Raw genomic sequence first — 13,447 nt, forward strand, 5'->3', positions numbered from 1 at the left:
TTCAAGCCTACACTTTACTAAGTCCTAGCCAAAACCAAATCCTAGCAAACATAAGCACACAAGCACACAAAGCAACAAAACAAACTATCTAATTTCACTCACAATTTAACCACGTAAAATGCCAAAAATGCCCTTCTTGGCTCCTTTGCTCGGATCTCCAATCTAACAGCATAACGGCATCGAGAATGAGATTTTCCGAGCCCGTGTACCTGTTAAGACGAGACAATCAATAAATACAATTTAGAAACATAATTGGGCCACTGAACGACCGAAACGGGCGACCGCCACCACACACAGTGGCTGCCCCACCCCAAACAACACACAAATTCACAGAAACTCACCCAAAGCATCACTGGACAATGAAATTGACTTATGGGACTTCCGAAGAGGCAGAAACGCAACAAATAACCACCAACTCGCCGCCACACAAGGCGGAGCTACAGTGACCGTGGCTGCAAATTAGGGAAATTGGATTCGAATCACAAATGGCTCAAACAAAGTGCACAGACATGAAGAGTATGTCGAGAGGATGAAGAATGATACCTCACTCGACGAAAAACACCGCTAGATTCACCGGAAAAGCCGTCGGAGCAGCCGCAACATGGTGGCGTCGAATCGCCGTCGTGGAGCATCACCGGCGTGAGGGAAGGGCATGGAAAGACTCGCTGTGGCCTGGGGAAGAGAACCCAGGTGGTCCGGCACCGCAACTCCGTCGGAAAACGCAGATCGCCGGCGAAAGAATCTTCTCTGTCTTCGCGTCGATTCTTCGTCTACGGTGGTCGGCCGGCAATGAGGAGGGCCGCTGGAGGTCGGCGACGGCAAGTTCCTCTCGCCATTGGTCGAGGGGTGGCCGGACGGCAAAACTGCCGAGGGGAGAGGGCAGGCGGAAAGAGAGAGAGGAGAGAGAAGGGAGACGCGGGGGAGAGGAGAGAGAGAGTGTCCCAGAAATTTCTGGATTTTGGGTATTTAAAACCCCCTTTCGTAAAAATTACAAGTTTGCTACTCACTTCATATGTCCATATCTTTCGAACCGTAACTCCAATTGACGCGTGCCGCGTGTCTACGAACTCGTGGACTTGAGACCTTTCCAACGTGCCCAAAGTCAAAGACGAAAGTCCATTAGTCTTAAAAGTCAACTTTTGGGTCAAGCCCAATTTAAAACAAAAATTTAAAATTAACCCAAAACATTTTTAAATTCCAAATAAATTCCAAAATCCTTAAAATAAATTCGCAAAATATTTAAAATAATTCCTTGAAAAATACGGGGTCTTACAGATGTATATCCCAAGTTGTATCTTTTAAAGAAAGCAAAGATTGAGTCTTGTAAACAAACTCCACATAGAGTTAACAGTAAGTGATGCAAAACTTTGGATATTGCATCAATAAAACAAACTATGCACCTTTTATCATAAAGAAACGGTACCGCATCGCTTCATATTAAAACATGGGAATCAACTTTAATGAAAGAGTTATTTACATTTACACCCTCTGAGGTTTATCGTCTTTTCACATACAACCCTTGAGGTTTCAAAATTACACATACATTTTCAAAGGTTTCAAAACTGTTGCATATAACCCCCTATAGTGAGACGAAAAATGATGAGAAAGTATGCAAAAAGGCATGCTAAGAAGTGGAATGACCTAATAAGATTACTCAAGGTGTAAGGTCCAGCCTCAATACAAATATCTTTTTCTTTTGTTTATTTATTGTTTTCTCTTACAGGGAGTTATATGCAACAGTTTTGAAACTTCAGGGGTGCATGTGTAATTTTTGAAACCTAGGGGGTGTATGTGAAAAGATGATAAACCTCATAGGGTGTAAGTGTAAATAACTCACAATATTGCCAAAACTTCCTACTACTTCACATAAATAAATAAAAGGAACAAGCAATATTGCATATCTTAAAAGGCTTATTTCATGATTTACCACCCAAAACTATTTTTCATTCCCAAATTACCACCTGAAAGTTTTTTTGTCCCAGATTACTACCTATAATTTATACATGTGTCTCATTTTACCTTGTTCCTTCAACACCTCCGTAAAAAATGCTGATGTGGCGCGCTAGATGTGCGCCACGAGTTACATCATTTCTTTTATTTTTGGATTTTTGTTATTTTCCTATTTTTTTTAAACTTTAAAGATTAATTGAAAATAGATTTGGACTCAGAAAAATACACGAAAAACTCCTATGGACTCATCTTGACTAGTACTAATTTACTATGGGGTCAAAATACCAATTTTTCCTCTGAGTGTTTCCAGAAAATTTGAGAAATCCAAATTTATTTCTAGAAAATTAAAATACTCCAGACTTTTTGAAAATTTATAGGATAATATCCCGAACTCCAAAAAATATGAGGTCTGCACCGTTGGTCTTTTAAAAACTAACAATACCTTTCTCGTGAACACTTGCTACCCAAAAGACCTTCTGATCTTAGAGGAAAATAAATTTTCCTCTATAAAATAAATTCTAGAAAAATTTTACAATTTCTGTAAAGTCTCGAAAGAATTATCTAAAACAGGTTTTTGGTAATTTCCAAAATATTTTTGAGAATTCGTCCGAGACTCTACGAAAATTCTAGAATTTATTTAATAGAGGGAAATTTTGCTTAATTTTCTAGAAATAAATTGGGACTTTTCAAAATTTCTGGAAACACTCAGAGGGAAAATTGGTATTTTGACCCCATAGTAAATCAGTATTAGTCGAGACGACTTCGTAGGAATTTTTCGTATATTTTTATGAGTCCGGAGCTACTTTTAATTAATTTTTAAAGTTTATAAAAATAGGAAAATAGCAAAAATTTGACAAAAAAAGATGTGACATGTCAGCATTTTTGATGGAGGTGTTGACGGAACAAGGTAAAATGGCACACGAGTGTAAGTTATAGGTGATAACCTGGGACAAAAAAACTTTCAGATGATAATATGAGAATGAAAAACAATTTTGGATGGTAAATCGTGATATAAGCCATCTTAAAAAGCAATAACCAAATGTAAAGTAAGCATCAGTAAAGCAATAAATTGTGTTGAGATATAAAACTATAAAAATATGATACATATAGCATTCCCAATGAATGTACTATCATTAGTCAAATAACTACATGTGTCCACTATCATTAGGTATCCCATAATTTATCCACTATTTCGGATATTATTGTCACCAATTTCTCCTTGGAATTGAAACCTTGTTTCTTGAGAATGTGACAATTTCTCCTGAAGTGCCTGAGTTTACCACAATGGAAGCAAGACAATTTCTTCTTCTTATTTTGATGTTGATGGTCCTTCTGAGAATCAATCTTCCTTTTCTTATTTCCATGGTTGTTATTGGAATGTTCAGATCCAACATCAATCACATGTAATTCATCACTTTTCCTATGAATTCCATATTCTTCATCAAAACGACGATATTCATCCAATCGTTTAATGGTCAACCTATACTCCTCCTCTAACTGGAGATGTTGCCCCAATTGTTTTATGGTCAAATCTTCCTTCTTCTTATTGCGGTTATTTATTATTACAGGATCACCATTATCAACATTAAAAGCACCAAAATTTAAGGAGCAAGAATGACCATTTTAAAATAAATAGTCAAACAATGAAGAAAACGTATAATATGTAGTTGAGAGCATAAAAGAGATTTACAAAATCTGATTTTAAGAAATTAAATGTCGACTAGAAAATATATAAATAGAAAGTGGATGAGTTGGCAACTAGTCAAAAGGTCTAACACATGAAAAAAAGAAGACATGGATTTTAATTGGATAAATATGAGTTTGAAGGTGGTTTTCCTAATTTACTACAAAAATAATGATGCGTAAATCTATATGTATGCCATTTTTACTGAATTGATCAAATATAAATGTACTATTTCATAATATTTCTCAACAATAGGTCTACTTTCTACCATCTTAAATTAAAAAATGTTGAGATTAAAAACCCCTTACTTGTAGGGTCTTCAGCAAAGTATCTTTCCTCCAGTGCATCCCATATTTCCTTTGTAGTTTGCTTGTTCTTATAAACATCATGTAGCGCATCACTTATGGAATTGCAAATAAAACCCATGCACATGTAATTGTCTTCATCCCACTTTAATCGTTCTTGTTTCATGCAAAATGTCTCATCTTCACTTTCTTCGGGTCTTGGTGTTGTTAGCACATACATCAACTTGAGACTTGAAAGAAAACAATACATTTTCTTTTGTCATCTCTTGTACTTGCCTCCATCAAATCGCTCCAATTTTTCAAAATTGTCTGTAGTAAACTCACTCATTGACAATGAATTATCCATTGGTTGAAATAGTGTCTTAGATTGTTAGAACAATTTTGCAGGTTATGGCTGATTAGGGAGTTTATGCTTCAAAGGCATGCTGTAGCAATGCTTTCATAAAGACACTATTTGCAAAGGGGAAAACACAAATATATCTTCGATCAAGATACAATGAAGCCCCGCACTTTGCTGTTGTTGATCTGCGTTTTGCACTCACAAAAGAAAGCTTTACAAGATGGCTCAAGATCGTAGAAATTAATATGTGCACTATATCAATTTTTAGTGACTTTTGTACAAAGAATGATAAGACTCTAAAAGCTTTGTAGTAGGAAAATACTATAACAAAAGTGGAGAACAATTGGATTGTTTTTCGATATCTCACATTCTGCAGTAAATGGCCCCTTTATATAGCAGTATATGTACCACTTCAAAATGGTATGATGTCCAAGCATATTATTTTATTTGGTCACATTACTGTAAGATTAATTTGGACATTCCTTGTTCATTTAGGAATTAGCAAATCACCAACGCTTCTTAATGTACAAGCAAGTCGACTGTTATCAGAAAACCTTTTCAGTATAGGACTAGGATACTTATACACTTGAAGGACTTATACAATTATACAAGACAAAGGAATTAAGTAATTGATGCATATAGAGTTTCATGAGGATTGTAAATCCGAGAATCCTTTCATGGGAGGGACTTGGATTTCAGGGGACTCTATATAAGCATGGTCCCTGGTCACACAGAAAGTAAGTAGTCTATGCATTCTGCCCCATTGTGTGAGAGACTCGAGCTGTGTTGATTGGAAGGCTGTTGCTGTTCACTTGTGTACTTTAATCCAATTGCATAATGGCTTCACCAGGTCAGTAGAGTTGTTTTCTGGTATTGGCACTGGAATGACAATTGGTTAATATGATAAGGCTTGTGTTTTGTGTATTGTGTGGATGTAATTATACTTACATGTGGTATCAGAGCCACCATACACAATTTAAAGACCAAGATTCAGCATATATCGTTGTTCTCTGCTTTAATACCATATTACATGAATTTAGTTTCTTCACTAAAATTTTGCTTTTCTGGTTTATGGTTATTGTGATCTTTTAGGAATAACTCACATAAGTATATTTTTCTTGATCCTGTGAAATACATGTCTTTTTTATATCATGCTTACAGGGGTATTTTAATTGCATGATGCTTTGATTGTATCTTTAGTTTTCATATCAATTTTTACATGTATTAAATTTATCTCTCAGTAATATGCATGTTTTATTTGTTTTGAATCATGTATATGTTTTTTTTTTTTCCTTTATTCCGCTGTGCAATAATTCTTTTTTGCTTAACTCATTAAAAGAATTTTGATCTGACTCTTGATCATAGTTCTCATGTTGTCAGAAATCAAAAATACTTCTGCAACATGGAAACTATACTCAAGATAACAATTTTTAGCACAGATCAAATAATAATAATTCAGCATTTTTTTGACATCAGTTGGCATCATCTAAATTGGTATGCCATCTAATTACTGAAGGCCAGAATCGATTATGTCATGAGCTACTTATATGATCAAGTTATTCTTTTGACTGTTCTTACTGCTAAACAAATTGCAGCAATGAATACTCGAAACAAGTGATCTTATAACAAACTCATGACATAATAAAGACTATAAAAGATCCTTGCTGCATGAACAACAAATTTGAGTCATACATCAAGGATCTTATGCAGTGTGGGGCATTTACAATACAGTTTTGTGAATCAAATTTTAGTATGTTTTTTTGATTGATTCAGTTTAAAATGCAGCATCTATGAGTTTTACTAGCATTGAACCCCTCAATGGTCACAATTTCAAGAAGTGGAGGCAGGACATCGAAATTGTACTAGGACTCAATGATTTGGATTTAGCACTTAGGGAAGACAAACCAGCTGCACTAACTGCAACCAGTACTCAAGAAGAAAAGGTCAAGTTTGAAAAATGGGAGAAGGCAAACAGAATGTCACTCTTGATCATGAAGAGGGCTATGGCTGATATAGTCAAGGGAGGGATTGAGGACAATGCGAGTGCAAAAGCTTATCTTGAGGCTATCACTGATAAGTACAAGGAATCCGAAAAAGCAGAGACAAGCAACTTGATGGCTGCACTGACCACTAAGAAATTCGATGGAAAAGGTAGTGTAAGGGAATTTATTATGTCTTTAATTGACATTGCAGCAAAACTAAAGGCTCTAAAGATACCTATAGTTGATGAATTTGTTGTTCATCAAGTACTGTGTTCACTACCAGATCAATATGAACATCTCATCACTATCTACAGTGCTCAAAAGGAGAAATGGACTCTTAATGAGCTGATAGGGATGTGTGTTCAGGAGGAAGAGAGATTTAAAAAGGGCAAGGCTGTAGCAGAAGTTAATTTCGTCCAACAAGGAACCAACAACTCTGGTAAGAAGGTTTACAAAAACAATAAGAAAAATTTTTCTAAATCAAAAGGAACACCAGACCAAGGCAGCAGCTCCAAAACCACTCCAGATGGCCTCAAGGCAGTGAAAACAAATAAGTTTAAATGTTTTCATTGCCATAAGGCTGGTCACTTTAAGAAAGAATGTGATAAGTGGAAGGCATGGATGATTAAGAAAGGTAATCCTTACTGTTTTTACTTGGAAGTTAATCTTGTTGATTCTCCTATAAATTCTTGGTGGATTGATACAGGCTCACCCATACATATTGCAAATTCCTTGCAGGGTATCACAAGAAGGAGGACACCAAGGAAGGATGAAATCAACATCCGAGTAGGAAATGGGATGCCAGTAGCAGTCAAAGCCATTGGAGCTGTCAGCATTAGATTAGCAACTGGTTTTCTTTTAGAATTAGAGGAAGTTTTTGTTATACCTTCATTAAGAAGGAACTTAGTTTCGGTTGTTCAGTTGGTTAGGAAAGATATTAATTTTGCTATTAATAAGAATGGTTTGCAATTATCTCAATTTTCATCTGTGATTGGTAATGCTACACTGATAAATGATCATTGGAAACTTGTTTGTTCAGAAAATAATAACATAACAGAGATTAACATGTTATCTGCAAACAAGAGATTTAGAACAAATGAATTTTCTTCTATGTTGTGGCATAAAAGACTTGCACACATAACCAAAGAAAGGATGCAAGTTTTAATAAAGGAAAATATTATTCCCAAGCTTGATTTTTCGGATTTTGGTGACTGCATTGAATGCATAAAGGGAAAGACCACTAGTACTAGAAAAGTGGGAGCAAACAGAAGCACAAAGTTACTCGAAATCATCCACACTGACATATGTGGTCCTTTTTCGTGTAGAACTATCTGCAAGAATGCTTATTTCATTCTTTTCATAGATGATTTCTCTCGGTTTTGCACCATGTACCTTATTTCAGAAAAGTCCCAAGCTCTTGAAGTTTTTAAGATTTTTAAGACTGAAGTTGAGAAGCAATTGGGAACACAAATTAAGATTGTCAGGTCTGATAGGGGAGGAGAATTTTATGGCAAATATAGTGAAGCTGGACAACACTTGGGCCCTTTTGCACATTACTTGCAGCAACATGGAATACAGGCGCAATACACTACTCCTGGCACACCTCAACAAAATGGTGTTGCTGAAAGGAGGAATAGAACACTTATGGAGATGGTGAGGAGTATGATGTGTACAGCTGGACTACCTAAATTCCTATGGGGAGAGGCTTTAAAGAAAGCAAATTATGTAACGAACAGAGCTCCAAGCAAGGTTTTAAACAAGACCCCATTCGAATTGTGGACAGGAAGAAAACCAGGCTTAATGCATCTTCATGTATGGGGCTGCAGGGCAGAGGCAAAATTTTACAATCCAGACCAAAAGAAACTTGACTCTAGAACTACAAGTGCATTTTTCATAGGCTATCCTGAAAAATCAAAAGGTTTTCGGTTCTACTGTCCTTCTCACACCAACAGAATAATGGAGACCAACATAGCTAAATTTATTGATGAAGCAGTCTCATCAAATGAAGTGGCATTAAGTGACTTAGAGCTTTTGGAACTATCTGATAGAACACAAGTGCAAAATGAATATGTCGACTTGGCTTATTCCATACCAGACCAAATTGTTCCTATGCCAGAGAATCCAGTCATTCAGCAGCCACAAGATGCAGCTCAGATTGACAATCCACAACCAGACATCAATCAGTTTGAACAACAGGTTGAAGATGCACCAAGAAGATTTTCTACAAGACAAAGAAAGTCAGCCTTGTCAGATGATTATGTGTTGTATTTGCAGGAAGTGGATTTCGACATTGGAGAAGAAAGTGGCCCAAGGAACTTCACACAAGCAATTAATAATGCAAACTCTCAAAACTGGAATGAAGCAATGAAGGCAGAAATTGATTCAATGTATAAAAATGAGGTATGGGAATTGACTGAAGTCCCACAAGGTTTCAAACCAATAGGCAGCAAATGGATTTTCAAAACTAAAAAGAACCCTGATGGCAGCATAGAAAGATTCAAAGCAAGGTTGGTTGCAAAAGGTTTCACTCAAAAAGAAGGGATTGATTTCAATGAGACGTTTTCACCAGTTTCAAGCAAGGATGCTTTTCGGGTTATTATGGCTTTGGTGGCACATTTTGATCTAGAGCTACACCAAATGGATGTCAAGACAGCTTTTCTTAATGGAGAGTTAGAGGAAGAAATTTACATGTTACAACCTGAAGGATTTATAAAGAATGGACAGGGACATTTAGCTTGCAGATTAAAGAAATCCATTTATGGATTAAAACAAGCATCTAGGCAATGGTACGTAAAATTTGATTCAGTAATCTCTTCTTATGGTTTTCTAGAAAACTCATCTGATGAGTGCATATACCTTAAAGTGTGTGGGAATGATTTTATTTTCCTAGTGCTTTATGTGGATGACATTCTGCTAGCAAGTAGCAATAAAGTCTTGTTACATGAAACTAAAGCTTTTCTGTCCAATAAATTCGAAATGAAGGACCTTGGAGAAGCCTCATATGTTTTAGGAATTGAAATTAAGAGATAGAAAGAATTTTCTATTGGGACTCTCGCAACAAGCATACATTATGAGGGTTCTAAAACGTTTTGATATGCTGAATTGCAAGCCAGGAGATTCACCAATGTCAAAGGGAGACAAGTTCAGCAAGAAACAATGTCCCACAAATGACCAAGAAAGATTGTTCATGAAAGACAAGCCATACGCTTCACTGGTTGGGTCTCTGATGTACGCCCAAACATGCACAAGACCTGATTTAGCTTTTGCAGTAGGAATGTTGGGAAGATATCAGGTGGATCCAGGCCAAGCTCATTGGATTGCAGGGAAGAAAGTGCTCAGGTATTTACAGAAAACAAAGGACTACATGTTGGTTTTCAGGAGAGTGAAAGAACTAGATTTAATAGGCTTTTCGAATTTAGACTTTGCAGGGTGTGTGGATAGTTTGAAATCAACTACAGGGTACATTTTCATGTTTGGAGGAGCAGCAGTTTCATGGAAAAGTGTAAAGCAGACTTTGACAACTACTTCAACCATGCAGGCTGAATATGTTGCAGTTTATGAGACAGCAGTACATGCTATTTGGTTAAAGAGTTTTATGTTAGAGGCCAAAATGGTTAAGTCAGTATCAAATCCCATCAGAATATATTGTGATAATAGTGGGGCTGTTAGTTTCTCGAAGAATAGCAAGAGGACCTCGACATCTAAACACATTGGCACAAAATTTTTAATGGTAAGAGAGAATGTAAAAGCTGGAGAATTGCAAATAGAGCATGTCAATACCCAAGATCAGCTGGCAGATTCTTTTACTAAAGCATTGGCAGTAAATGTTTTCAAACGACATGTTGCAAGCATGGGAGTTCTTGAGAGCTTAGATGCTGCACTTCAGTGAGAATTTTAGGAATAGTGGGAGACATTCATAAACCCATTCAATCATTTCATTTTGTTCCTATAAATATATATAAGTTGGTTTACTGCAATTTTAGTTGAGATTGCAGAAACTAAGTGCTTGAATTTTCAAATTTTAGCATTTTGAATTTAAGAATTACTTTTGGATATGTTGAATTGAAATAGACCAATCATGATTTTAGTTTTGTCTATTTAATTTTTCTTAACAAATTCCTATTTTAAGTTCAGTTTTGTATACATACATACATAAATGATATCAGCATGTATATCTATTTGGTTTTGACTAAGTCTTACAGTAAATGCAGTCAGTGATATAAGTCCACTAATTGATCATGCATACATGAATCTTGCCATTGAGTTTTAATAATTTTTACATACAGGAATGTAGAATTTACAGAAAGGACCGAGTTTACAACATTCTTGTAAACTAAATTTTTTCTTTTTCATATCTTGTGAATGATTTTCGAGAGGTGCATTGTAGATATCAATGATTATGAATGGTTTGAGCATATTTAATAGGTTACAAATGAGGAATTTTGTTGAGAAGTTAAATTGCATCCTCAAACAAATTGTCTTTGAAAAGTATTTAACAAGTTTGATTGACCATGGCAAAGTGTTAAATAGAAAAAGACCTCAAAGCTAACATTTGACAAGAAGAAGGGATTATGCCTATTGACATGACAAATGTTATGCAAGAGCCTTTTTGAATATCAAAGAGAGTGTGACAAGTAATGTTAAGACCTTTCAAAACGGTTATTTAAAAAAAAAAAAAAAACTAACTAAACTACTTAAACCAAATAAAAAAAAAAAACTTAGACATTGAAGCACATGTAACTACATGGGATTACGCATTTGTACAAATGCCAATTGACTTCCGAAAACTAATGTGCTTTGGATTCTTCAAAGCTTTGGTAAAGATGTCTGCAAGTTGCTTTTCGGAAGGAACAAAAGTCAAAGTAAGAGTTCCACTCTCCACAAGATCTCTAATGAAATGATGTCTTATGTCAATGTGCTTGGTTCTAGTGTGTTGGACCGGGTTCTTGGAGATATCTATAACACTCATATTATCACAATAGATGAGAAATGTTTTCTCATCAATTCCATAATCGGCTAACATTTGTCTCATCCAAATGAGTTGTGTACAACAACTCCCTGCGACTATGTATTCAGCTTCAGCAGTAGACAAAGAGACAAAATTCTGTTTCTTGCTGTGCCAAGACACCAAGTTATTTCCAACATAGAAAGCACTACCCGAGGTGCTCTTCAAATCATCACTACACCCAGCCCAATCCGAGTCACTAAACCCAACCAATTTAGTGTTGGTGTCTTGGGTATACCACAAACCATAGTCAAGAATCTCACTTATATATTTGATTATCCTCTTTGTTGCAAACAAATGAGATTCCTTGGGATCACTTTGGAACCTAGCACACACTCCTACCGCAAACGCTATGTCCGGTCTACTAGCTGTAAGGTAGAGGAGAATCTCTATCATGTTTCTATATAAGGTTTGGTCCACTTGCTTACCACTTGGATCCCTATGAAGTTTGGAGCTTTTACTCATTGGAGTATTAGCCACTTTGAAAGACTCAAACCCAAATTTTTTTAACAAGTTTCTAGCATACTTAGATTGGTAGATAAATATCCCATAATCCTCTTTCAAAACAGATTGAAGAAACAATTCATCCTTATCTGCAGCCATTTCAATAGATGCATCATGATCATCTATTTTCACATTTATGGACTCCATCATAGAATTTGTTCGCAAATTGAACACTCTGAAAGCTCTACTATTTGATGAGTACCCTAAAAACAAACCTTCATCGCTTTTAGAATCGAATTTTCCCAAATGTTCTCTATCCCTAAGGATATAACATGCACTCCCAAACACTCTAAAGTGTGTAACCTTGGGTTTCCTACCCTTCCATAGTTTGTAGGGAGTCTTTTGGTTCCCGGCTTAAGGTAGACTCTATTTATGATGTAACATGCTGTGTTGACAGCCTCAGCCCAGAAATGTTTAGCAAGATTTTTGCTATTCAACATCACTCTTGTCATCTCAATTAAAACCCTATTATTTCTCTCAACAATTTCATTTTGTTGAGGTGTTATAAGAGCTAAGTATTCATGTTTAATACCAATTTGACAACAAAACTCATCAAATTGAGAGTTTTCAAACTTAGTTCCATGGTCTGATCTAATTTGGGATAGGGTTGACAGACTTTTCATACCTTCACTTTTCAGCAGTTTTACAATCTTGACAAAATGATGGAAAGTCTCCGATTTGTCCTTAATAAATGACACCCAAGTGTACCTAGAAAAATCATCTACCATAACCAAAATGTATTTCTTTCCACCTATTGACAGAGTTTGGACAGGACCAACCAAATTCAAGTGAACTAGTTCAAGTGTCCTAGAGGTGCCTATGTTTTTGACCCTTTTGTGTGGTTCTTTGGTTTGTTTCCCCATTTGACATGGACCACAAATAAAAGTTTCGGGTTTTCCCATCTTTGGTAGACCTCTAACAACCTCATGCTTAGACAACTTGTAAAGGTCATGAACATTAATGTGCCCAAGTCTTTGATGCCAAAAAGAGCTAGAGTGTCATCAATAGCTCTATTGCAAGTATTCTCAAATTTTCCAACATTGACATCAATTACATAGCAATCATCGCTAGACCTAGGGGCATTCAAGATCTCCCTTCCTTGGGAATCAACAATTCTACATCCACTCTTGGACATACACACTTCACCACCTCATTTATCACATAGTTGACTAATACTAAGTAAATTAGAATTCAACCTATCAACAAACCTTACATTTTTTAATTCGGGTATACCAGGAATGTGTACAACCTGCTTTCCACTCACATAGGACTTCTCTCCTCCTCCAAAAGCACACTACCACCATCATAAGGAGCAAGTGAGGTAAAAACCTCCTTATTTCTCGTCATATGTTTGGAACACCCACTATCTAGGTATCAAATATTCCTCTTCGTGGCTGAAAATGCGGTCAAGGTTACTAGACATTTAGTGGAGAGTAACGACCTGACCCAAATTTCACGAGAAATTTAAATCCTTATTCATAATGGCCATTTAGAGGCGTGGTGGGAAGTTGAATTGTGAGATCCCGTATTTTTTTCAAAGATTTATTTTAAATATTCTGAGAATTTATTTTGATTATTTTGAGAATTTATTTGAGAAATAAAAAGTTTTAGATTTATTTTTTTTAATTTAAGTTTTAAATTGGGTTTGACCAAAAAGGTTGACTTTTTATTTAACGA

The 13,447-nt window shown here is 35.9% G+C and overlaps 1 protein-coding gene across 1 annotated transcript; it reads left to right on the top strand.

Moving 5' to 3' along the window:
- Positions 1–6,069: 6,069 nt before the first annotated feature.
- LOC147283561 (uncharacterized) lies at positions 6,070–6,804 on the top strand (the record flags this gene model as incomplete). Its single annotated transcript, XM_086244048.1, has 1 exon — positions 6,070–6,804. A coding segment is annotated over exon 1 (735 nt), but the record flags the coding sequence as incomplete, so codon positions are not given.
- Positions 6,805–13,447: the final 6,643 nt, after the last annotated feature.

Source organism: Dryas octopetala, chromosome 5 (genome assembly GCF_963921425.1).
Source record: "Dryas octopetala chromosome 5, drDryOcto1.1, whole genome shotgun sequence".
Taxonomy (NCBI): Eukaryota; Viridiplantae; Streptophyta; class Magnoliopsida; order Rosales; family Rosaceae; genus Dryas; species Dryas octopetala.